We start from the raw sequence: 23,783 nt of genomic DNA on the forward strand, positions 1-23,783 counted from the left end.
TTAATTCAGTTATATCCACTTGCATATGGCTAGTGATTTGTGCACTGTGGAGCTGTGATTATGGGAATTACTAATATAGTACATTTTTAAATGGCGATTCCTGTTGCTTCCTCAAAGAGGATTAGCGTTACTCTGCACACGTGCCGTGCGCTTTATGAGAGTGCAGTGTTAACGTCAGTTAACTACATATGATATCCTCACTCTTCCTCATCTATTAAGCATTGAGGTTTGGGTTGGCTTCGATCTTGCTATTGATAGAAGGTTTTTCTTGTTTTCCAGTAATGGAAATTTGTTTGCTCGTCTTAACGTGAGAATCAAAAGAAAATCCGGCACAGAAGCAGTAAATTCTATCCCCATTCCATGTTTTATTGTCTAGGATCAGCCCAGATAACAGGTTTTTGGCAGTGGGTTCACAAGAACATACCGTAGATTTTTATGACCTCACTCAAGGTACAACCCTAAACCGAATAGGCTACTGCAAAGACATTGCAAGTTTTGTCATACAGATGGATTTTTCTGCAGACAGCAGGTACATTCAGGTATGTCTCAGGCAGACCCATGTTTGTTTGTGTTTATTCTGACTTACCTGTTTTCAGGCATAATAACAAGGTGGAGGTAAGAAAGGGTGAGGGAGGCTTTCCAAAGTTATTCTGAATTCCAAGGTGCCCCTACATTTTCCGAGGCAGACCAGATAACTCAGATTGCCTTTGGGATGTTCGCAGAGCTCTATCTGAAGTCCTTTCTTTCTTTCTAAATACGCGTGTCTTCCTCCTGGGCTCTGCATCTCTGACCCTCGCAACATAGCTGAGCTCCCTTACAAGATTAGGAGTGCACTAAAGGCAAAGTATTGTCTCACGCCAAGGGAATGGGTACAGCGCTGAGACAGAAATGGCAGAGTATAACCTCAATATAGAAATGGTTCTCCTCCCGTTCTGCAGGAAGGAATGCATGTGACAGATGAATTAATATGTGAAGCTTCTTTTTGAAATGTTTTCTGATCTAGTGAAAGTGGGTGGAGATAAGCCAGGGAGTGTATAACTAAAAGGAAATAAATTTCATAAATACCTATAAATATCTAAAGGGTGGGTGTCAGGACAATGGGACCAGGCTCTTTTCAGTAGTGCCCAATGACAGGACAAGGGGCAATGGGCACGAGTTGGAACACAGGCAGTTCCAGCTAAACATGAGAAGAAACTTGTTTCCTGTGAGGGTGCCAGAGCAGCGGAACAGGCTGCCCAGGGAGGGTGTGGAGTCTCCTTCCCTGGAGACATTCAAAACCCGCCTGGACGTGTTCCTGTGCCCCCTGCTGTAGGTGTCCCTGCTCAAGCAGGGGGGTTGGACAAGGTGATCTCCAGAGGTCCCTTCCAACCCCCATAGGTCTCTGATTCTGTGAAATCTGTTGGCTGTGCAGTATGCACATGAACAGCTCATTCAGTTATCATCCTGTAACACTTCATATTGCATAGAATGAATTAGAGCTAATTAGGAAAAAATCAGACTTTTTATTGTAGATGTTAATTTCCTGATAAAACCTGCTGAGAATGTTACTGCTGGAAATCTTATAAAGAAAATGATGGCAAAGTTCCTAGATTTTTCCCTTCCTACTTTCAGGTATCAACGGGTGCCTATAAGCGTCAAGTTCACGAGGTACCACTAGGAAAGCAAATAACAGATCCTGCATTAATAGAAAAGATCACGTGGGCCACGTGGACAAGGTAAAACACTAATGAACAGATGACAAGATGAGTTGGTGTAAACCAAATGCTTGAAACATCCCCAGGGTTTGGCAAACCTGTGAGAGAAAGCGTGCATGCTCCCCTTCCCCAAAGCTCTGTCTTACACACTTTTTTTTACACGTCTTTGTAGCTGGTTGGTGTCTATAGTAATTATAACTGTAGTAATACCGAGGGCTGTCTGTCGTATGTCCACAGTGGCTTCTTGCCACTGGTCCCAGGCTTCCCAAGAGGGAGGCACGTGGCCTCTTGCATGGCTCTGCACTGCCTAAAGCTTTACTTTTATTGGCAGGTGGGCATAGGTGCTACCTTATCCCACATCAGCAAGCACATGCAGCATAGGAGGCATGGAGACGTGAGCTGATTGTGTTAAGGAAGGAGTTGTGGGTTTCATTAAAATATATTTACTGACATGGGTTTTATACATGAGCCTCCCAGCATGATCACAAAACTGGCCAGGCTCTTATTGTAGAGAGCGGAATAGGCCAAAAGCAGATCTGACAGTAAGCAGCGGGTGATAATACATGCAGGTTTTTAGGAGAAGGTGAGAATCCTCCTACTCTTGCTGCTCTGCTATCAAGCAAGCATAAAAATCTGCCCCCAAATTACTCATTTCTAAGGAATCTTGACAGATTGTGGGAGTGGGGCAGACACATCTGACAGTTAACATGCAGGTAAATAGGAATGATTATAAAGGAGCTTGAACTAAGGGAAGAACAGCTATTTAAAGAAATACCCTACATCCAAACCAGCATCCCCTCATTCAAGAGCTTATGGCTAAGAGACGAGAGCATTGCTGTCAAAAATCACCATGGGAGGGTGCAGACATGCCCATAGGAAAGGAGGAGACCATAGCTGCACAAACTGCTCGTATAAAATGGTGCGAGTGGTTTCACAGGAGATAAACCTTGGGATTTATGGGTAAAGATGGTTTAAGAGTCACACAAAAAAGGTATGTTCCTCTGATGCTCTCTATTATGAGGTCACATTTGGTGCAGTGATTTAGAGGGAAAAGAGTTGTTTTCAAAGGCAGCAGTATTTTATTACCAGGCTGTGTTGCCTCACCATGCTCTGGAAGAGAACAGCAGCAAGTCAGTCTTATAGTCTAATTGCTTTTCTTTTAACTTGCTTTTGGACCAGCATTCTTGGAGACGAGGTCATTGGAATTTGGCCGCGAAATGCAGATAAAGCAGACGTCAACTGTGCGTGTGTGACCCATGCTGGCCTAAATATAGTCACTGGAGATGACTTTGGTCTGGTGAAACTGTTTGATTTCCCATGCACGGAAAAATTTGTAAGTGGATATTTTATTTTAATCTAAGGAGTTTGCTTTTCCCCATGTTCAAACTCAGAGAGTCAGGTGCCAAGCTGGGATGACTGTGGGCTCAAAGACGCCAGTGGTGCTGGGGATGCGATTTTTGTCTACACTCACAGGGCGACTTTGTCACTCTGTAATGCCACGCTATGGTACTAATTCCCAAACTTCTTTTTCCAACAGGCCAAACACAAGCGGTATTTTGGGCACTCTGCGCACGTCACCAACATACGCTTTTCTCATGATGACAAGTACGTTATAAGTACAGGAGGAGATGACTGCAGGTAACTGCTTATTTTCATGCTGATCAAAAATTTTGCATGCCAAACAACACCTGGCAATGCATTTAACACCTTTCTTGGCCCGCTCTGCATTCACTGAAGCCTGCTGATATGTGATAGTTTTGGCTTGGTTTTCTTACTCAGGAATTGCTGTATTTTAAGGCCCCTTGAACCCAGTTTGCTCCTGCCACTGTGGTGCCACTCACGAGGCCACCTCTACTGGGTAAAGCATCTTGCACGTGGGTTTCCCTGTTTACCACCTGTCGGCCTGCAGCTCCTTGGCTTGCCTTCCTCCCTGGGAGAGGGCAGGCGAGGCAGACCATACCTGTTGCTGCACAGGCCAGCCCCGACCTCTGAGACTTTGGGTGCCAAGAGGTAGCTGAAGGAGTCCCGGCTGCTGGCGCAGGAACCACTCGTGTGTCTGAAGAACATTTAGATCAAAGACAGCTGGTGGGGGTGTCAGTCACACAAAAATAACTGAATAGCTCCCACCCAGCAAAGGGTAGGACAGGAATTCCAGCTGAGCAGAAGGATAGACAGATTTAGAAAGACATTTCAAATAACAGGCTTCTTGAAAGGTGCCTCAAGTTTGTGTTGGGGTGTTTTCTGGTTTTTTTCCCCCTCAAAAAAAAAAAAAAAAAAAAGAAGACAGCTAGTGTGCATGTGCGCGTGCACACAGGTGATTCCTGCTGGATTCCCCTCCACCCTCACTCCCCAAATCTCTTTGAGCTTCTGGTACTGCTCAAAGAGGACACGACTGTCAAGCAAAACAGGGAGCAGAAAGGTGAGGAACAAAAACGAAATGTGGTTGAATGCAAAGCGTAAGAGCCTTTTGAACAGCAAATGCAGAACTAGAAAACTGAAAAGCAACAAGTTAGGAAGCAAAAGGGCACAAATTCTCACAGGAGCAAGTATTGGGAAGCCGCATTCAAGAACCTGGTATTTATAACTGCTTACTCAGCAGGAAAAAGACAAGCCAGATTGCAAGACTGCAAGATTGAGTCATTTCTGCCAGTGACCGAGACTGTGCCTCTTTTCCTGAAGCAGAGAACTACTGATGCACGCCCCATGACAGCAGGCTCCCCTCACTACACCTGCAGCAGATACTGGCATTAGGTCCAGTTTGTTCAAGACCTTGCAGAGAATTTAACTCTCTTCCCATTGCATGAGATAAGATGTTCTTCAAGCTCAGCCCCCCCCAGAATAGATGTTTTCATTTTCTACTTTGGGGGTAAAAGAAAAAGGGCGGGGGGAGGACAGCAGAGGAAGTGTTTTGCTTTTTAAATAGGGGTTGTGTGGTGGGAGGGCAGGAAGCTCGAGTCAGATCAAAAAAGCAGCTGCATGGGAAGAAAAGCTCAGTTCTCAGCCTGCAGGCTAGAAGTTACCTAAACTCAGAAAAGCTTATCGGCTGCCTTAATTTTGACAATACAGTTATGATGAGGATTTCTTAGGGATTCCCAAAAAGTATACAGAGTAAAATAATAGCACTGCCAACCTTCAGGCCTTCACTATCTCACACGTGCGTTAGTTACAATGCTTTAACTCTCTCCTGAGAAAGGGAAGTGCATTTGTTGAGTAACTCCCGGGCTTAACATTGCTTTACCTGGTATCTTGCTGGTAAATCTGCACTTACAGCCACAAATGTGTTTAACGCAGCCTCTCTTAGCGTGACGTGCTGAAGGTTGTCATCGAGTTACTCAGAAGAATAACTATGCTCTCCATTACTTTCTCTGTAGTGTATTTGTATGGCGATGTCTTTGAAAGGAGCCTCTTCTTGCTGCTGTTACTGCCACCACCAAGTGACTGCTCTGGACTGGACAGCCATGACTGCCTCTACCCCTTCGGCTGCTGTAATTTCCATATGATGCTGCATGGATTACACATTTTTCAAATTACTCATATGAATTTACTGAAAGTGAATGTGATCTTGCATTGGAAAGACCAATATCCTTGAGAAGGAAGCTGAAGTTTGAAAGGGAAGCGTTTTGTAACCTGGGTAGGCCAAAGTGATGAACAGTTCACTCACGAAGCTGCTTTTGCCTAATACTGTGTTATTCAAACCATGTCTGAAAAGGGAGCACGCTGAGAAAATGCTGGGCCCTGTCATTAGCAGAATTTCAAAATTTATGGCTTGAACATTTGTTCAAGAGAGTTGGTGGTTTTTTAACCACACCTGCTTAAAACTCCAATTTGGTGCACTGAGCAAAACCGGAAGCATGCTGGAGTTCACGCTTCAGCTTTCTGTAATTGAAGGAGCAAACTATCATTTTTTTAAGTCCATTTTATTTTTAAATATATATATATTTGGCAAAATTTTCTATCCATGAAGTGCCTTTGAATAATTTTCCAGTAGTATGGGCTACAGTCTTGCCTCCCACCAGTTGCTTTCAACATACGGTGCTATAACTTTCACACAGAGGAGGGCTAACCATTAACACCTTTCTCCCTGTTTTCTGCTTTGGTTTTTAATACCTTCACAAGTGAATGCCAAAATGTTTCCAAGAGTGAGAAGCTATGCGCTATTGTAAGGACAGGTTCCCGACGGCATTGCACCTCTCGATAAGCTGGTCTCAGCTGGGGCAGGATTGTAGCTTGACCGCAGCCAGGAGTTGAAGCTTAACTCAAAAGGTGAGTAGAGGGAGAGTACAGAGAGATGTTGTTGAAGAATTTTTAACACAAGAAAGGAGGAGACTGTTCCCCAAGTGCTCCTGCACTCTCTCTGTGAGGGAAGATGTGCTTTGTAGGAAACCGCTTCCACAGGCAGTGGCCAACTAGCATATTCAAGTGGCCTGAAAGCCTCCAAGAATCACTATATCCTGTTCTCCCTGTTCGGGAGGGGCTTCCTGAAGACATCCCACGTGCTCTCTAGGAAAGGCCTAGAGCAGGTCTGGAGCCCCAGCAGGTACAGTGTGTACCCTCCAGCAGGCACCTAGTCCCACGCTGCTTGTGAGTAGAAAATAAATCACTCTGATACCAGAAACTTTCCCTATCCTCGAGAAAATCAGTGTCTTTGCTAAGCCTGGACTCCTCTCCCCACCACTGCCTCTCGCACAGCCCCCTCGTCCGTGACCGGGCTGTGGGACTGGGGGGTGGGAGGGCAGCAGGCAGCTGAGATGAGAGGAGGGTCACCTCCGCACGGAAGCGGAGACCACGAGCAGATAGATGCTCATGAAAGGCAAGTAAAGCCATTCAACATTTGTTAATGAACATTTTGTCAGAACAAAAATACCCTACAGGACCAGTGGAATTGGAGAAAGAAAATGAAGGACGTTCAACTTTTTCCAATGAAACTGTTAAGAAAGGAACAGAAAACGTGGGCAATGTCAAAACAAACGATTTTTGAGATTTCTGGCATGGAACATCCATACTTTGAAATTGCCTTTCTTTTAAAAAGACTGTTAATCAAAAGAAATAAAGGCCAAAATAAAATGTTTAGACTTACATTTAGGCTCTGAAAAGAAGTGTTAAACAGCGCTTTAGTCCCAGTTCAGGAAAATACAATTGTGAACTGTGGAAACGTCCTGCCAATCCACTTCTGCTGCCCACTGCGTAACAAGGTAGCTGGTGGATGCAACGAATATCCAGTTAAAGGAGTGGATCGATGTACATTTAACACACAAAAGTGCTTCAGCAACCTCAAAGAATCACCTTTTTTTAAAATTGAATTTATTAATGCCTTATAGTACTATACAGAAGATCAGTTTGTCCGATACACAATAAGCGTCCCTATGCAGTCTTTTTTTGTTTGTAAAGAAACCTTCTTGATCAAATAATGTAATCATGTGAGGTGGTGATGTCAGTAAGCACCTTCTTGCCTATGTTGTAATAATGTTTGCCTTCCTTTCACACTGATTGTATCCTGAAACAAACCAGTCGCGTGGCAGGATGAATTAATAAATGGCGATGTGAAAAATACCTTAAAGCAATAGTGTCTGTCAGGAAAACACTTAAAATTTGTATGTTTATATGGTTTGGCTTTATGTATAAAACGTTTGGAATGATGTATTATACTGTAAACTAAAATATTAGTGCATGCGTTTATTTTTCAATGGTCAAGATGCCGTTACATTAAAATCTGTATCTCAAATAAATTTGGATACAAGTTCTCAATGTCCAGCTCTTCAGTCAGATTCAACAAGTTGATCTGAAAAGATTAGTAGAGGGACTCGCTTTACAGTTTCCTTCAAACTAGAATATGGCATCGTACATTATTGTCTCAAAAGTAAAAGAAACCAAGGCTCTTCACCTTGGTGAGCAGAATCTCAAATTTCACCTTTGATGCTTCTCAATAACCAACTCACACCACTTCAGCGGTGTCTGACACCGGCGCCCCTGTGTCACCGCGCTGGCAGCGCAGCCGGCAGCAGTAACAACGGGTGCCTTCAGTGTTCACCATCGAGGCCTCCTCACTGCGGGCAAGAATCTGCGCTACAAGAACTACGCATCAAACTGAGCATCACCGGCTGACACAGCTATTTGGGACATCGAATCTGTAACTGGACCTGAACAAACTGCTTCACACTGCACATACGAAAAGAAAAGGTATCATGAAAAAACCACCTACGCACATCGCTATACGTCTGACAAACTACTTCCACCACCGTGTACAATGGCTAGTTAATCACGATGAACTTAAACAAAATAAACACAAATATATTAAACTTGCCTCAAGAAAGCAAAATACCGATATTATTTTATGTCTATAAGCTTTATTGATACTTGGGGTTTGTTGGGTTTTTCCTTTTTTTGGGTGGTTTTTTTTGGTTTTTTTTGGGTTTTTGTTGGTTTTTTTACATTTCACAATGCATTCCACAGACTTAGTTCAATACAGCTTAAACTGCAAGTGTATAAATTTTCATTTATCATTTCTTGCATAACAAGGTTTTAAGTTTCCAAACAACATTTGCAGCATTAGCTATTCGGTCCACAGATTATCAGAGTTTGAGAGATGGTAGAATTAATTACTTGCTCAAAATCAACTACTGTACGTTTGTGCAACAACGTGTATGCTGTAATTTTCTTTTAATAGAGGTGACGGTTCCTTTGTTCACTTCTCTCTTGGATTTTTTAAACAGATGCTAGTGTTTACAGAGACATTTTAAGTTTTTCAAGCTTGTGTGCTATGGAGCTAGTCCAGGAATCGGTCAATTCTCTGAAGTACGAAGCACTGTGGAGCAGCTGAAAGATCTAAGCTTTGTGAAACACACATATATATATATAGGCAATTGATAAAACAATAAAATCACAATACAGCTATACTCATACCAAAAAGGCAAGATTTTTTGAAACTTGCTAAAATGGTATATTCTTCTAAAACATCTCATTTTAGAAAATCTGCATCAATCTACACAGACCATACACAGTGCACAAACTGGGAAGTGTTATCCTCCGCCCCACCTGCACTACCTCTTCTGGAACGCAGCAGGGACTACCTCTGCTGAAGCAAAATGTACAGCTTTCTCAACTCTTTTGTATTAGCCAGTGCTGCACACAGGATAAAGAAAGATGATTAGTTTTAGATCCATAGATAGCAGCTTACAATACTTAAGATGATGAAACACATGGCAGCCAAAACAGTTTTGTTTTTTTTCCTCAAACACTGCGTTGCTAAAAAATAAAGATCTGTGAAATTGCACTGCAATGTCAAGGGTTTTGCTATTCCCTGACCCTCCCCATGTAAATCCAAATGAGTTTTTTTCCCCCTTAAAAGATGAACTTCCTATCGATACGCTGCTTCAGGCTTTTTACTCAGTTTTGCGCTTCAACCCAGGGATCTTTGCTTGGATCCTAAAGAGAAACAGGAGAGGAGAAAGAACAGCATTTGAGTAATGAAAAAATAAAAAAGCAGGTGCAGTCTTAAAAGCAGCAACACAGAAAGATAATTATCACAGCAATGCAAAACTAGTCCACTCAGAAACCAGTGATAAATTCTTCTTCATTCACCCCTTAATTGCAATGCCTGAGGGCCTCAGGTTTCACATACACAGAGTTCTATTAGAATTATATTCTACTATACTATATTAGAATACAGGATTAACTTAGTAGCAGCAGCAAGAAAGGTGCTGCGTTCATAACCGCTTCAAATTGAAACAAAAGACCGCTTCCTCCCAGGACTAGTGCATGTAATGCAGTTGCTGTATACAGAGACCCACCCATACTGAGACAGGTAAGCTTTACTTATAAAGTGAAATACATTATTTATAAGGTGAAATTTAAAAAAAAAAAAAAAAAACCCACAAAAAAAACCCCAAACCACCAAACACCAACTCACTTAGCCATTGCCTCTTTGACATTCTTGTTCACGAGTCCCAAATAATGGTCAATTTGGGCCTGAAATGGAAGATAAGCGAAGTTACAGCCCAGCTCCTACCAACCGTTACCGCACTGCCCCGAGGCAGTTGCATGGCACCAAGCCGTGCTTTACACGCAGCCCGCTGACAGAAGGGGCTCAGCCATATTTATTTCTCCATTTGATGCCAGCGCTCCCACGGCTTCAGCCACGGCACCAACCCCCTTGGTGTGGGGCCATCAGCTCCTCTGCCGCCTTGGGGCACCCTGGAGCGGGAAAGCAGATTAGGTGGGCTGGGCCTGTTAAACAGCTTATGCCTTTGGAGAGCAGCCTTCAGCTCATCAAGCGGATTGAGGAGCCTGGGTTGAGCCACACAAACTGTCCATCGTCTTTCCGTGGGGCTACAGGCTTTCCTTTCGCTGCAAAAGTACTTTGTTCTCTCCTAGGAGCTCGGAGAGGCAGCCAGGAGGCTCTGCCATCTGCTCAGTGCCTTTCTTCCTCCCTTCCTAAGCCCCAAGCTGGCCTCCATCAACAGCGTTGTTTTTGAAAGAGGAGAAGGAACTGCTAAGCCAGAGCTGGCTTCCCCCCTCCTGTGCTATGACCTGCTGAAGACAGTCCCTGCTCAAGCTTGGCTATAATTTAATCACACGTGTTTTTATTTCGGCTCCTTCTTACAGCTTCCTTTTACATTAGTCTCTCCACAGGAGACGCACTGGACTCTGCCAAGCATCTCCCACCTCCATTTTTTTTCCCAGGGCTACAAATTCCACAGGGCTTCAGGATACAAATCCTGTATTGGCTCCAAAGAGGTTTCTTCAGAAATTGTTTTAGAAATACACATCACGATTAACACACCATGCCCACTGCTGCTTTAGTCCTGACCAGCTCTGGATCAGAAGAGAGAAGGCCTCCAGGTTAATCGGGCCTTTTTACAACTGTTTGCCGGGGAAGCTGCTGTGCACTTCCACCAGGAAGGAGGAGGGGAAGGCACACACAGTCTGGACTTCGAAGTGGACTTGCTGCTCTTGGCCCCGGCACTGACTCCTAGTCAAAGGCCTATGTTTTAAAGGCTTTACAGAATTTAGAAGATTGAAATGAATTTTGGATTTATTTGCTTGTGGGTTTGCTTCAGTAGAGCTAATTTTATGAAGCATTTAATGAATTGTATTAAACACTCACCTGATGTCTCTCATAAATAACAGGAACACTGAAGAGCGAAATCAAAGCTGGAAAAGAGCACATCAAAGGTATAAATATTGACAAAAGGGATGGTGTTCAGGTAAAACAATGACTAGTTTTCACACCTTGATATTTCTTTCAAAAAGGTCCAAGAAAAGGAATAATTGAGCCACATACAAAAATCGTTGGCCGGTAATTTAAACAATCCCTGTTAAGGAGAAGCTGGGCTGTTCTCCAGGTCTCATTAACAGCGCAGCAAGTTTGGTCACAGTTGCCCTTTTTTTTTTTCTTCCCCCACTGTGGATTATGCAAGTTCTTTGAAAAGGATGCTCAGGCTTCCACCAGCTTCAGTCAGTTTCTGCCACCTGAAGCCAGCCTGCTCTGGATACAAGAAACAAAACTACCTGCACTGGGGCACGGCCAGAGCCAATTCTGTACCTCGTCCAAAGCCACCGTGCATTCAGGCAAGGCTAACCCGGACAGGGACAAGCACAACAGAACATTCTTTTAAATGATACAATGTCCGGAAAATCAAGAATCTCAAGGAATTCAACACTGCGATTCAAAATGATCCATTCTGCAGCGTTATCAACAATCTAGAAAAGGACACACGACTATAACATATCGCTACGCTCTCAAGAACACAGGAATAGCCTGACAGTACCGAGCAGACTTCAGTGCTTTTCCCGGGTTGTTTCGTATGCCAGGTATCTAACACAATTTAAAACACTTACCCAGAATCAGTAATGTCAGACCATTAAACAAGGCACCAACATAAGTGAATACCCACATCAACACTGCAAACTGAAAAGGAAAAAAAAATGCGTGTCAGCCCACAGTATGTCTTACACAACGTAAGAGTGAGAGCAGTAAGAGGACTTTGCTGAACACACCTATGAAACTAAAATGCCCCAAACTCCACTTCACCCTTACAAAGCTCATGTAATTATAGATGAGAGACAAAATGGCTGAAGGGTTCAGTAATAGGATACGTAGCCTCTTGCGTCTAGGTCATCAGGCTGAACTCGGCCCAAGTCAGCAGTGACCAAAAGCTCTTAGTGCTCAGTGGCTGCTCAGTGCCCTCTGTGTTTATACAGCACTTCCAGTGCCGGGTCTCCTAAGGATGGGCAAAGGCAGTTCCTACCTCCCACCCTTCAAAGAGATGGAACAAGACAGGCAAGTGAGAGGTTGAAGGGCTGGTGGGGGACACAGCACCGGGTGGCAGAGCCAGAAAGCAAGCCGGTCATTTGTCCGTGTGGCAGCGCAGCAGCCAACATACGAGCGCATCCACTCCAGGGCTGCAGCGTGAACGGCGGCACCGAACTATCGCAGCCACTCTTCAGCTCAGCAAAGGTCTCAGTGAACCCTTCATTAGACTAGGCAGGTTTTTCTGTCACATCAGGGGAAAAAAAGCCTGTCTGGAAGGTAACATGGCAAGGTTGCCTCAATTGACTTTATTTTCCTTAAAAAAGCATAGGAGCTTTGGATACTAAAAAATTCAGGGAAGAGAGAAGTCAACAGTGCCATAAAATGGAAGCTGGCTCTAAGTCAGAGACAAATTCAGAAGCAAAGACATCCCTTCTGCGAACAGACACCTAAACCCTCACATTGCCGTCACTTCTGGCTTCGTATCCCAGCCCCTAACTTGTACCCAGAGGCTGTTCCTCCCCCAGCACCACCCTGCTGGCTGCACTTGTACAGCTCCCCTGGGCTGTACGGGCTCCACTCCACTTCACTAGCTTTACACACAAAGACCTGCAGAAGTTCAGGCCCCTCAACTTTCTGCCAGGTGGAGAGTGTCCCAAGCACACCCCTGACCTATACCGGGGTGGGAGGGGGCCGACGGCTGCCAGCTCTATTTCTGTGTAGGATTCCTCCCCAAGGAAAATCAGCCGGTTTCTTCTAGTGTTGCACAGCCCGTAAGGAACTGAGCAGAGGCCAGGATCTGGATTTACCAGCACTTATTTCTTGCTAAGCACTGAATTAGGCTTTGCGTTGTGCAGAGCACACAGATGAGACTTCTCTGTGCAAGACACTGCAGAACACTGAACAGCCAGACAGGGAGAGAAGCTCTGGGCACAGTTAACATCTGGAGGTGAAGCATTCCGATAAGCAGGAGCTGCACGCAAGAAGATGGGTGCAAAGCACTGGAAAGAAAAAAATGCTTGTCGAAGGACTGTGGGTCTGGGCAAGGAAGGATCCAGCCTACAGCCGAGTTACTCAGAAGTTATATATCCAAACATCCATTTTTAGCTTACCCTAAGATGCAAAATATCCAAACCAAACAAAATCCACAGCCAACAATAAGATAAGGGCATGGCAATCAATACAAGTTTAATTGCATGCCCTCTCTGTACTGCAATGAAGTTTACTTCAAGAGCTTCATTCAAAGCCGATCCCATTCAAAATCCAGTAGGATTAATTGCAAATGATGCACCTCTTCATCTCTCTGTTCCTTCTAAATGTGATGCAAGTGGCTCTAGAGGCACAAAGTTAACCCTCAGACAAGGCTGCAATGTTACCACCAACTACATTCCCACAGAAGGGTTTTGGCAGGTTTACCAAGATAAATAAAGCAGACTTTGCTAAACTCCCTCATGATTCATTCAGACATTGGCCCAGTTCTGCTCTCCGCAATGCCAGGGTGAGCGCTGGCTGCCCGTCTCTTTGCACGAGGTATTTTCACGGAGCAAATACTTTCCTTTCAGACAAGTCTGTACACACAGCACGTTGCCCTCCTCAGCAAAGGGAGGAAAGTCGACAACTTTTACTGCAGCAAAAAGGCCCCAAGTTTTAGATCATTCCGAGCAACTCTCTTGCAGACCGTGCATTCAGTAAACTCAATGTGCCGGCTTCCGGCACGCACAGCAAAGCGTCTTGACAGCTATCCAAGACCTCCTCTGCATGAACACAATTACGGAAGCTAAGCACCACCCTGGTCAGGTGAACATTCAGTAATATTGCTGAAGGCTATGACCAAGTCAGAAAATGTGAGCTCATGTTAAGCCGAGGGGTAGCAGATATGAATCAAGCCCGAAGTCCAACAGTTATCAGAACTATCCAATCTTATTTAGTGAGCATTGAATTTATGGCCCAAGAAAGAAAGATCAAAATCCAGGCGTTAACGCTTGACTGACACAGGCTTTGCTTCTCCCAAAGCCTATCCAGAGCAGCATCAGGGTCTACCGACAAACTGTGTGCGTGTGCAGGTTTTAATCCGCTTCACTTATTCAGTGGGCGGGAGAGGGGCCCACCGAGCCCTGCAAGACCAGCCCCCTCGCTGCCCCTCAGTGAGGGACAGCCACTTTGAAAGCCGGGGCTACCAAAGCAAAGGAAGTTCAGCAAAAACCTCAACCCCTCCCTTCTCTCTTCACACACTTCGGGCAGTTAAAACAACACTCCTGGGATTAAGTGGAGCTGATCTCAATCTCACGTTTACATACTGGTCCCTAATTTTGTATCGGTCTCTATTTTTTTTCCTTAGAAATGCGACAAAGTCAGAGAACCTTACAAGTACAAAAAGGCTTACCTGAAACACACCTAAATACTTAGAAGCTCTAAAATGGAGGGGAGAGAAAAAAAAAGCAGAAGGCAATCCAGGATTGACCTACAAAGACAATACTACTCTTCCACACACTTGGGACAGGACAGGTCAGAAGCAGGGGGCCTGAGCTCAGCCTGAACCTTGCAATGATGTGTAAACCAGTAAAAAACCCCAGTGTATCTGATGGATAGAATCAAGTTTGTGCCTCCCTCACACTCCAGTGATTAATGACTCCTCAGCACCCAAAGCATACTGCAATTTAATGGCAAATCCAGAAATGTCCATCTATTGGTTTCTTTCCTACCAAATAGTTCAAATGCAGCAAAGAGCTCTGTCTCTCAAAACACCAGCTGTGCAATGACAAGCTGAAGGCAACTGTGACCTGGCATCAGAAAGGCTCCCATTACGCGGCTGGGGTGAAGCACTAGATCGCTGTTTATCAGGACAAAGTGCAGTTTCTCCTGGGACTCTCTGGCAAGGGCTCCTCTGGAATTGCTCCTCAAGAGCTGTGAGGAACTTCTCCTTGCGCTGTATAAATGCTTAGAGTCCATTTTAAGACTGAAGCATTGCTTAATAAAAAAGAAAAAAACAAGACAGATTTTACAGCCAGAACTATGACATACAATAAACTGACCTGCAGACATTTTCTATGTTAAAGTTCTGTGACTTTAATTATACACAAACACGCTGTTTCCTATAGTGAAGATGTTTAAACTACATGAGCCAAGATTTTTTATTTTTTTTTAAACAGGGCTGTTATATTACATAAACCTCCAGCATCCTAATGTTCTCCTCGAGCACAAACCTCTTTAAAATCAGTAACTTGTGCTTTTGAAGTGTCCTGACATTCACTGGTTTTATAGAAGGGTTGCTCCCAACTACCATAAATTAGACTAATGAACCAACATAAAACGTTCTAAATGTCAGAAGAAAAGAGGGGAAATTAATTAGTTCAGCTGAATAAACATGTCTTTCCCATATTACCGTAGGATTTTTAAAAGCGATCAGAGTGCCTGGAAGACATTCTGACTGGAATTAATTCCGCTTCTAACATAATTCCTCTGAAAGGCCTAATTTTTAAAACAGTGTTAACTGAAACAGCAGTTGGCTGTTCACTGCTTCCTTTTCCTTTACTGCAAGGGATTGCAATCTCTAAACAAATGGTGTGGAAATTCTTACAATCAGATGAAGGAACGTACCACAAAGCGCTGAATTACTAAAGCAATACAAGTCACCTTGTGACTGCAAGTTTTTCTGTAATGTTGTTTAATCAGAACCAAACACAACTTAAGCAAAGTAACTTTTGTTTGAACACTGAAACTCAATGCCCTTAAAAACGCAATGAACAAAGAATATGTTCCTTTCGTCCCTCACACACCAAGTTTAAGTTCTCAAAATGCAATTGTAGCCATGTAACAATAATTATTGTGGTCAAGGCTGTGGCCTTGAGATGCTGCAGAGGTGAGTCCTAAGCAGTTGTCACTTTAAGCATGAAGGTGAGATGCAGCTTCTAAAAGACCAGACTGATGGGCAGCAGTGAGAGGGTTTAGCCATCAAAATGCAATCCCTGCATGGGAACTCTGGCACGGCACGGACCACAACGGCCTTATTTAAGCCATTTTGCCGTAAAACGATTGCAGCAGTATCAATCATGGCCAGAAAGATGACCAGAAAATAAGAATCCACAGTCACCTCATAAAAATACTTCTACTGCACAACCCTTTAGGAGCAGGAAGCTTATTACACAAAACCCTGGGCTAATATGCTGTCTCTTCTTTCTCTTCTGAGAAAGTGGTTCTTTATCAGGAGCAGCAGAGCCCAGGTGACAACCCAACAGCCTTAAAATCTTTCTGTTTTCCCGAGGGAAAGGGCTCTTACTGCAGGAGACTTGCACAGTATCACGTGCAACTCTTCCGGCAATCTTCTAAGTTGGAGCATAATGAGAAACTGGATCTAGAAACTCTGGGTAAGATTCTGAGATCTGCCTCCGATTTCTATTCCACAAATGTAACAAAGACTTCTACAGCCTTCCTGTTTCTCTCAAAGTTTCCCTAGAAACCCCTTCCCCCAGCCCCACAACAAAGGCCTTCACAAAGCATTAAGTAAGGGATTTGCTGGAGGATAAATGCAACTTTATTTCAAGAAGATTAAGCAAACTGAAAAAGAAATGGACAACACATAGTACTCAGTAAAGGAAACAATTGTTTGAAAAACAAAAAAAGGCGATTAGCTTGAAAGGAGGGAATATAATTCTCACAGAACAAAACTGAGGGGATTTCAGCCAATTATTTTCTTCTTTTTTTTTCTTTTAATTATTATTCTTCACTGTCGGTTTTGCTCTGCCACCTTTATTAAATCCCATTAAATACTACTTGGACACTTTGAAGACATCTGTTAGGCAGTATTGCACGCCTGAGGTAGACTAACTTGCAAACCCCATTTCAGTAATTTGCATTACCAAAAGAGGCAGCTATTCACACACCCAAATCCAGGGGCCGAAACAGGTGTCCACGTTCCCAGTGAAACAAGGGCATCACTCAGTCCCCACTCCTCCAGCAAAGGAGTGGACACAAGAACTCCTACTGTTCAAGGCAGGCAACTGTACACCAACCACTTGCTAGTCTCAGTACAGAAAGAAACAGAAAGCCAAACCCAAACCCGACTGTGCCATCCTAGCCCAAAACATAGGTTTTTCAACAGGGATAGATATATGTAAGTGACAAATCCTGAATGCCCAATCTCTCCTTTTCTTAAAGAATTTCTGCTGTTAAGCACCAGCGAGGAGGTGTAACAGCTGAACTGCATGGAGCCAGAGCTGATTTCAGTTTTCCACTTGTTTTTATTATACTGTCAAAACAAAGTACAGATAAAGTTATCCACCCTATTGCTGCATGTGGCACCTTCTATTCAGCTCAGTGTGGCTAACAGAAAGCTATACTCCTTGCAAACAAAAAGGCCTAGTTAGTACTTCCAACATGGAAAGTAAAACTCAGTATTTACTTGTACAGAGCCAAGGACGCTGTTGTTCGTTCATATTTATATGGACTAGTGGGCTTTGCTAAGCTAGGTCAGCAAGGCATCTATTTACGCAAGGCTGCTGTACTGGCCGCCGAATAAACTTACCTTCAGAGAGTCAACCAAGTCATCGACTAGGAAGAGACGTCTCAGCTCTTTGACTGTGCCATTAATATGACCAAGCACAACGTTACTGTATTTCTGAATAAGCTCTTCCGACACACCTACATCAGACTCCAAGTAAGCCCTGCAAGAAAGAAGAGCTTATGAAACTTTACTGCAAGACTGCACCCGAATGGCATCAACACGTTATATGTTACATACACAATATCAACATACATTCTTCTTAAGTTACAAAGAGGCAAAACCTCACCATGTGAGGAATGCTAAAAGGATAGAACAGAACTAACCTACGTTATTCTTAGAAGGCAAAAGTGAACCTTAAAGAAAAGCCCACAACCTCTTAGAAGAAAAGAAAGAAATGTTTCTTTCTTACTGCTCTGCTGTGCTAGTGCATTTAGTAAGTCACACACAGGGTCTTACCTGGACTCGGCAAATGGAGGGTGGGCTAACATACGTGTGTGAACAGACCAGGCTAGTGGTGAGCAAGCACTGTCCAGCACCACTGACACATACGCTGCTTGGCCTGTGACGTCTCTTCCTACTCCTCAGCATATGCTGTGATCTCTGACACTAATAAGGCCAGCGTGTATTTAAAAAAAAAAAAAAAAAAAGAGACACAGACAGGCTAGGGGGTGTGCATCATTCTCTGGTTTTGCTATTTTATTAGGCAGCTGGATCATCTACAAGATTCCTACATTTCTCAAACAGAAAGAATCCTACAAAAGCAACACATGCATTCAGCGTGCTGGAAGGCACTTCTGAAATTGCCATTAACCTGTAACACACACACTAAGGCACGGTAAAACGAGCAAGTTTTTCATCGTTTGCTAAAAAAATTTCTTGCAGTTAGTGACAGCAGTTCTTTTAACAGAAAGATACACGCTCCTATCTGGTTAAGTGTTCTTTCCACTGCACTGCAACTCTTACCTGTAGTTGCAGTGGCTATGGCAATCTAGACACTTTAAATAGAGAATACTTTATTTATCCAATTTGTGTGGTGGAGGGAGAAGGAGCAACGCAGCACATCTGTAAGAAGGCACTCATTTTACAGTTACTATAGTCATTAAACTTTTACTTTTGTTTAGGGGGGATTCTGCTTTGGGGTGGTTTTATTTGATGTTTTTACAAATAAATAATGCCCAGTGGAAGCTCCTATGTATGTCATTTAATGCAAAGCTAAACATGGCCTTGTGGCAAGTTCAAAACAAATTAAAATACTTTAAACGGTAGCTATAGAGGGCGGCCATTTCAAGGCTACATTCTGCTGCCCACGCTTGGCTGGAATCCGCACACCTTCTCAACTCATCAGAAGATATTCAGAGTACCTGAATCAATAATTAAATTGATTTCATGGATGGGCTCTTCACTGTCAACTACATTCAAGTAAAAATATCCTCCTTGTAGCTGAAGCTATACGGATAAAAAGTAAGCATCCAGGTATGTTGGACAGCAATGTCTGGAAGCTTCTTATGAATATCAGTATTAGTAGAAATAAACTGCAGAAAGAGCACAGGTAGAACAAGTTTTGCTTGTTCTTGCTAAGAAAGAACTTAACTGGTAAACTCGGAAATGCTGTCTGGACACTGAAGAGCACTACTGGGTAGACAAAGCAAACAGGATTTCAGCTGGGAATTATTCACCCTAATGAGGGTGAGTAAGGATGGCCATACAAGGCATTGGTGGTTAAAAAGAAAAAACAGAAACAAAACCCTAAGTTTACAAAAGATACATATTTCATACTGCTATACTCAATGTTGTTGCCAATCGTTTAGACGCATTTTTTATATCAGATCTAAGCTTGAAAGCAAATACTCCTTGTTTTCCAGAGTTTTGTCCCATGGCTGGTTTAGGCACAGATTGGCTTCGACTGGGTAAACAAGCCACCATGCAGAGGCAGAGAGGAATGGAGGTAAACCCAGGAAAACATTTTCCTTTGGCTTACTGAAGATGAGAGGAAGAGAACGAGAGTAACTGGAAACACTGCAAAATTAGTAAGAGAGCTGTAAATAGGAGCGCAAGCAGAAGTTTCTGAAAGGTGCAACGGAAATAGAGATTGAACCACTTCATTGATTAATAAAGGAGAGAAGCAAGACTGAGCAGCGTGGGAAAGGGCTGGTATGGAAACAGGAAATATGCACTCTCAGTAATTACTCTAACACATTAATAAGTTTTTATTTCTCCTAAGATGCGGCTCTGCAATAATGGGCACCACTGTACTCTACACAGGAAAGGATGAGTACCACGGATACCATATTCCCACACTTCAGGGAAGTGCACACATGGTATACCCCAAGCACTTCGCTCATCACTCAAAGCAAAGAGCTCGGAGGTCCTCTTTGAGGACCTAAATTAATCCTGTGATTCAACTCCTCAAGCCTTAGAATTCAGAGTCCAGGTTTCTGGATCTCTGATCTGGGCAGGCTGCAGTGAACCTGGCTGGATTCTGATGATGACAAAGCAGCCGTGCATGTGGAGAACGCAGCTATGCTGCTACATACCAAAACATACATTTTAAGAGTACTCCTAAAAAAAGTTCCAAAAAACCAAAAGTATCCCCTGCTACATTTATTCTCATTTTTTTCTAAGCATATTGCATTGGAAGTGCTGTGTCTCCTGGATATTCTTTAGATTTTATACATTGTGCCTCTGGTTTACATTCCGAAGCCTATTACTCCATTAGATTGAAGTATATAATATTTTTAAAAATGCAACTGAAGATACCCCAGCATTCCCGGGGAAATCCCCTGTACCAAGTGCTCAATTCATTTCCTTTACCGCTGCATTTACTGAGAAAAAGTGAAAGAAGAGTAGTCACAGGCTGGGTAACAGATTTTTCAGCACAGAAACTATTTACATATAGTCTTTACATACTATTTACAGAGACTATGCAACATATTATGGCCTATGTCATCTACTGCTTCTAACAGCACCAATACTACTGGTCCCCAAAACAACACACTTTTTCTTAATTAAAAGAAAAATCTCACCTAAATGGGTGGCCTTCATCAGACTTTTGGATTGCCTGGATAACTCCCTTGTATATCCTAAAGCTGATCGTCACAGAAAGCAGGGCCAAGGCAATGTAAGCTGTCACGCTCACAATGCTGAACACTGTTAATGAAAGCAGCAGGAACAAGCTGGCACCAAACACCACTCCTGTCTTCTTAATGTCTCGCCAGTAAAGCAGGTCAACAACTAAAATTTAAAAAACACAAGAAATTAGAACAAGATACCTTTTGCATCCATACAAAACAGTAAAAGGCGATCGATTCATTTGACTCATGAGAGTCATCAAGAATGGCACTCACAATCTCACCGTCAAACCAGAGCTGAAATTACAACTAGAAATAGGTTATTTTAGCACTGATTTTGCACTGGACTTCAGATTATTGTTATTGGGATTACCTCAAATGTAACTGCTAAATTTAAGAACAATTCTGCCCTTAGGCAATGTCAGAATTAATCTCTTCAACTTCTGGTGCTGTATTCCGCACCAGAACCACCACAGTTTGTCCTTCATTTCATTTTATTTTTGTGGATTTTGTGGAGGTCACTCACTGAGGAGACTGATTCCGATTCCCTGCTAGGACAAATGACAAGACACTAACAGCTCTCTACACCGTTATGTCTTTGCAAGTCTGGTAGAGGCAAAGGCACTGCTCAAGACTCATTAACAGTTGATTTTGTTTCCTTTTGACTGAAGACATGCCCATGGGAGTTTATAATGTTGATTATAGGGGACAGACTGAGCCATCGAGAGGGAATAAACTCACTGAAATTTCAATCCAGGCTAAATCTGCTGTGCTGCAACACAAAATACTTCATTTGTAACCCCAAGTTTATTTTTTCGTTAAGTAACCCTCAGGAGAGAAGAGTATTACACCATTTTCAGCTTCATCATTTGAACTATGCCCTTGCATAAGTCATAGGTAATGGCTCAGTACATCCGTTGCAGATTTGGTTGGTTTGAGGTGCAGTTGCGGTCGGTTACCTTACTGAAGTCATGAAATCTGCAAACGTCATTCTCCATTGCTGAGTACAGAACTGGGCAGGGGCACCTCGTCTAGTTTTATACTTCACTGTGAGATACACATGAAAATGCATTCTTCATGATTTCTACTTCCACAGCTGGTTAGATTTTCACAAGAACAAATTCCTCTTCTGCATCAAAACTGCTTCTTAATAGCAATAACGTAAGAATTTTTAGATATGGAACTCAAGATAAATGATAGAAGAATTATTACAAAACAAGCTTAGCAATTCTATCTCACCCTAAACATCTCCAGAGTTAATTGTAAAATAGCATATTACAATTCAGAACAGATTCTTACTCTGAATGACTGTAAAAATTTTAAAAATAAAATTTTACTGTTATTTTTTACAGGATGAAATTGTGGTAATGCACCAGCATTAAATACTTGGTAGCCTCTATAGGGCAAAATGCCTTTGTGGGTACAACATGAAAATGCCACTGGGGCAATGGTGCAATTTCACAGTGTTTCAGAAGCTGAAGTCCTTTCCTATTTCTGTAGGGAAACTGCACTGAGCAGCAGGCACTGGAAAGACAAGAACTCTGGTCAGAAACTTAAGGCTGCCATTTTCATAATGCAAAATATTTTATCCAAATATTTAACTCGCATTCCAGAAGAAATCTTCTGAAACTCTACAGACAGAATCAGGTTACAGTTGCACGAATACCTTAAATTTGTCATAAGCCAAAACTGCTGTGGAAATAAACAGCCTCACCCCTCCACCACTGCTCAATCCCACTCCCTTCCTCTGCATGGCCACACACAGGACCAGCCTGGTTTTCTGTATGCCACTGACAACTACAGCCCCCCAAAAAATAAAATAAAAATAAAGAGCTAAGTAGCCAGCCAGATCGGATTCTGGTTGTGGCTCACCATGTGACTCCACAAACATATGGGGTGAGAGATAGAGCAGCCAACTGAATGAGGTGACACTCCTGCCCTCAGAACAGCACCAATCTACAGTCCTCGTCAAATTGCAGCCCAGCCTATCCAGGCACCCGGTTGACCTGCTACTCTGTTGGGTCTCTTCATGTTACAAAGCTGCACTTCTATTTTCCCTGTCAAACAAATGAAACTCTAAGCAAGACAACTCTTCTTTAATATTTGTAAAAAACAAACAAACAAACAAAAAAATCAAGCCGCCACAGCACTCCTTTTGTATGGGCTATAATCCCTAAATTTAACAACATTTTCTTTGGCTTTGCTTCTAATCACAAAAGTGTCTGTTAGTGTCTCTGTACCCCTTATTTTAGCAAGTTTAGCATGTAAAAGGAGTTTAGGAACAAAACTGTGAGCTTGACCAAAAAATCGTTGTAAACCGTAATCCTAAACCGAGCTTCAAGCATCCTTAACACCTGGGGGAGAATTTCAAAACCAGTGTTGCCAAAAAAAGTTGGTGGATTTTGTGCTCCTAAACCATGCAAGAAATCTTCGAAAAAATAATTTCCCTCCAAGTACTTGCTTTGAATACTGAAACGATATTTATTTTTATATGCTGCAATTTGAGCATCCATACATTCAAAGTTGGGTGCTGCTCCCATATCATGTGACACACCAAGTATGAGCCCTCCTCCTCTCCGTTTGCAGGCAGGATTCACTCTGTAAATGAGATACTGCCTCCTCTGTAATGCAGTTTTAAAGAGTCTCCACTGATAGCAGGATCTTACTGCTTCACAGGAAATCACTTATTACAAGCAGTAACACATTATACCTGGATCCAGTTATAAGGAATGTAAGGACAGTAATTCATCTGTATGGCAGTTTCCAGAACACGTGAAACAAAGGTAAATTGCTAGAATTAAAGCGTACTGCAAATGCCAAATGGCCTCTCGCAACCAATCTTCAAATCTTTTGTTCTCAGCAATCAATAAGAAAAATCCCCAAGCTAGGACCTCCCAGAGCAGAGTTAAACTGCACATAAAGCATTTTTTCCTGATTCTGTCTCCACTCTGGAGAACTACCATATCAAGCCTCAGCTTAACGATATGCGTATCTTGTTTCATTGTAAATTCCTCAAAGGGAAATGCAGTGTTGTAAGTCACCAAAAACTGATTTGTAATTTTCAGTCCCAGAGGGTACGTGATGAAACTGATTTATATTCTCCAATTGATCAGAAACAGGTATTTGCATTTCTTTCTGAAGTAAAAGAAAAGATTAAAAGCATTACTAGAAGCAGCCTTCTGGTTTTAACTTACACACAAGATGTTCACAACAGATTAAAAAAAACCCTGAAAAACAAAAAACCCAACCAATTCTCAGGACCAGCCCTGCCA

At 42.8% G+C, this 23,783-nt stretch overlaps 2 protein-coding genes across 8 annotated transcripts in view; one reads left to right on the forward strand and one right to left on the reverse strand.

Annotated features, from left to right (window-relative positions):
* Positions 1-7,870, forward strand: part of EML6 (EMAP like 6) — a 121,599-nt gene extending 113,729 nt beyond the window's left edge. The window contains exons 37-41 of the mRNA XM_075088105.1: positions 377-539; positions 1,612-1,715; positions 2,874-3,027; positions 3,232-3,332; positions 5,066-7,870. Of these exons, the coding sequence (XP_074944206.1) occupies positions 377-539; positions 1,612-1,715; positions 2,874-3,027; positions 3,232-3,332; positions 5,066-5,090 (547 nt within the window). The 3' untranslated portion in view covers positions 5,091-7,870. The remainder of the gene's footprint in view (positions 1-376; positions 540-1,611; positions 1,716-2,873; positions 3,028-3,231; positions 3,333-5,065) is intronic.
* Positions 7,871-8,018: 148 nt separating this feature from the next.
* RTN4 (reticulon 4) overlaps positions 8,019-23,783 on the reverse strand; it is a 49,279-nt gene continuing 33,514 nt past the window's right edge. For all 7 annotated transcript variants that reach the window (XM_075088112.1, XM_075088109.1, XM_075088111.1 and 4 more), the window contains 6 exons: positions 20,467-20,674; positions 17,465-17,603; positions 11,532-11,601; positions 10,798-10,844; positions 9,601-9,659; positions 8,019-9,116 (listed from right to left, as the gene is read on the reverse strand). In XM_075088112.1, the coding sequence (XP_074944213.1) occupies positions 9,074-9,116; positions 9,601-9,659; positions 10,798-10,844; positions 11,532-11,601; positions 17,465-17,603; positions 20,467-20,674 (566 nt within the window). In that variant the 3' untranslated portion in view covers positions 8,019-9,073. The remainder of the gene's footprint in view (positions 9,117-9,600; positions 9,660-10,797; positions 10,845-11,531; positions 11,602-17,464; positions 17,604-20,466; positions 20,675-23,783) is intronic.

Source organism: Phalacrocorax aristotelis, chromosome 3 (genome assembly GCF_949628215.1).
Source record: "Phalacrocorax aristotelis chromosome 3, bGulAri2.1, whole genome shotgun sequence".
Classification (NCBI taxonomy): domain Eukaryota; kingdom Metazoa; phylum Chordata; class Aves; order Suliformes; family Phalacrocoracidae; genus Phalacrocorax; species Phalacrocorax aristotelis.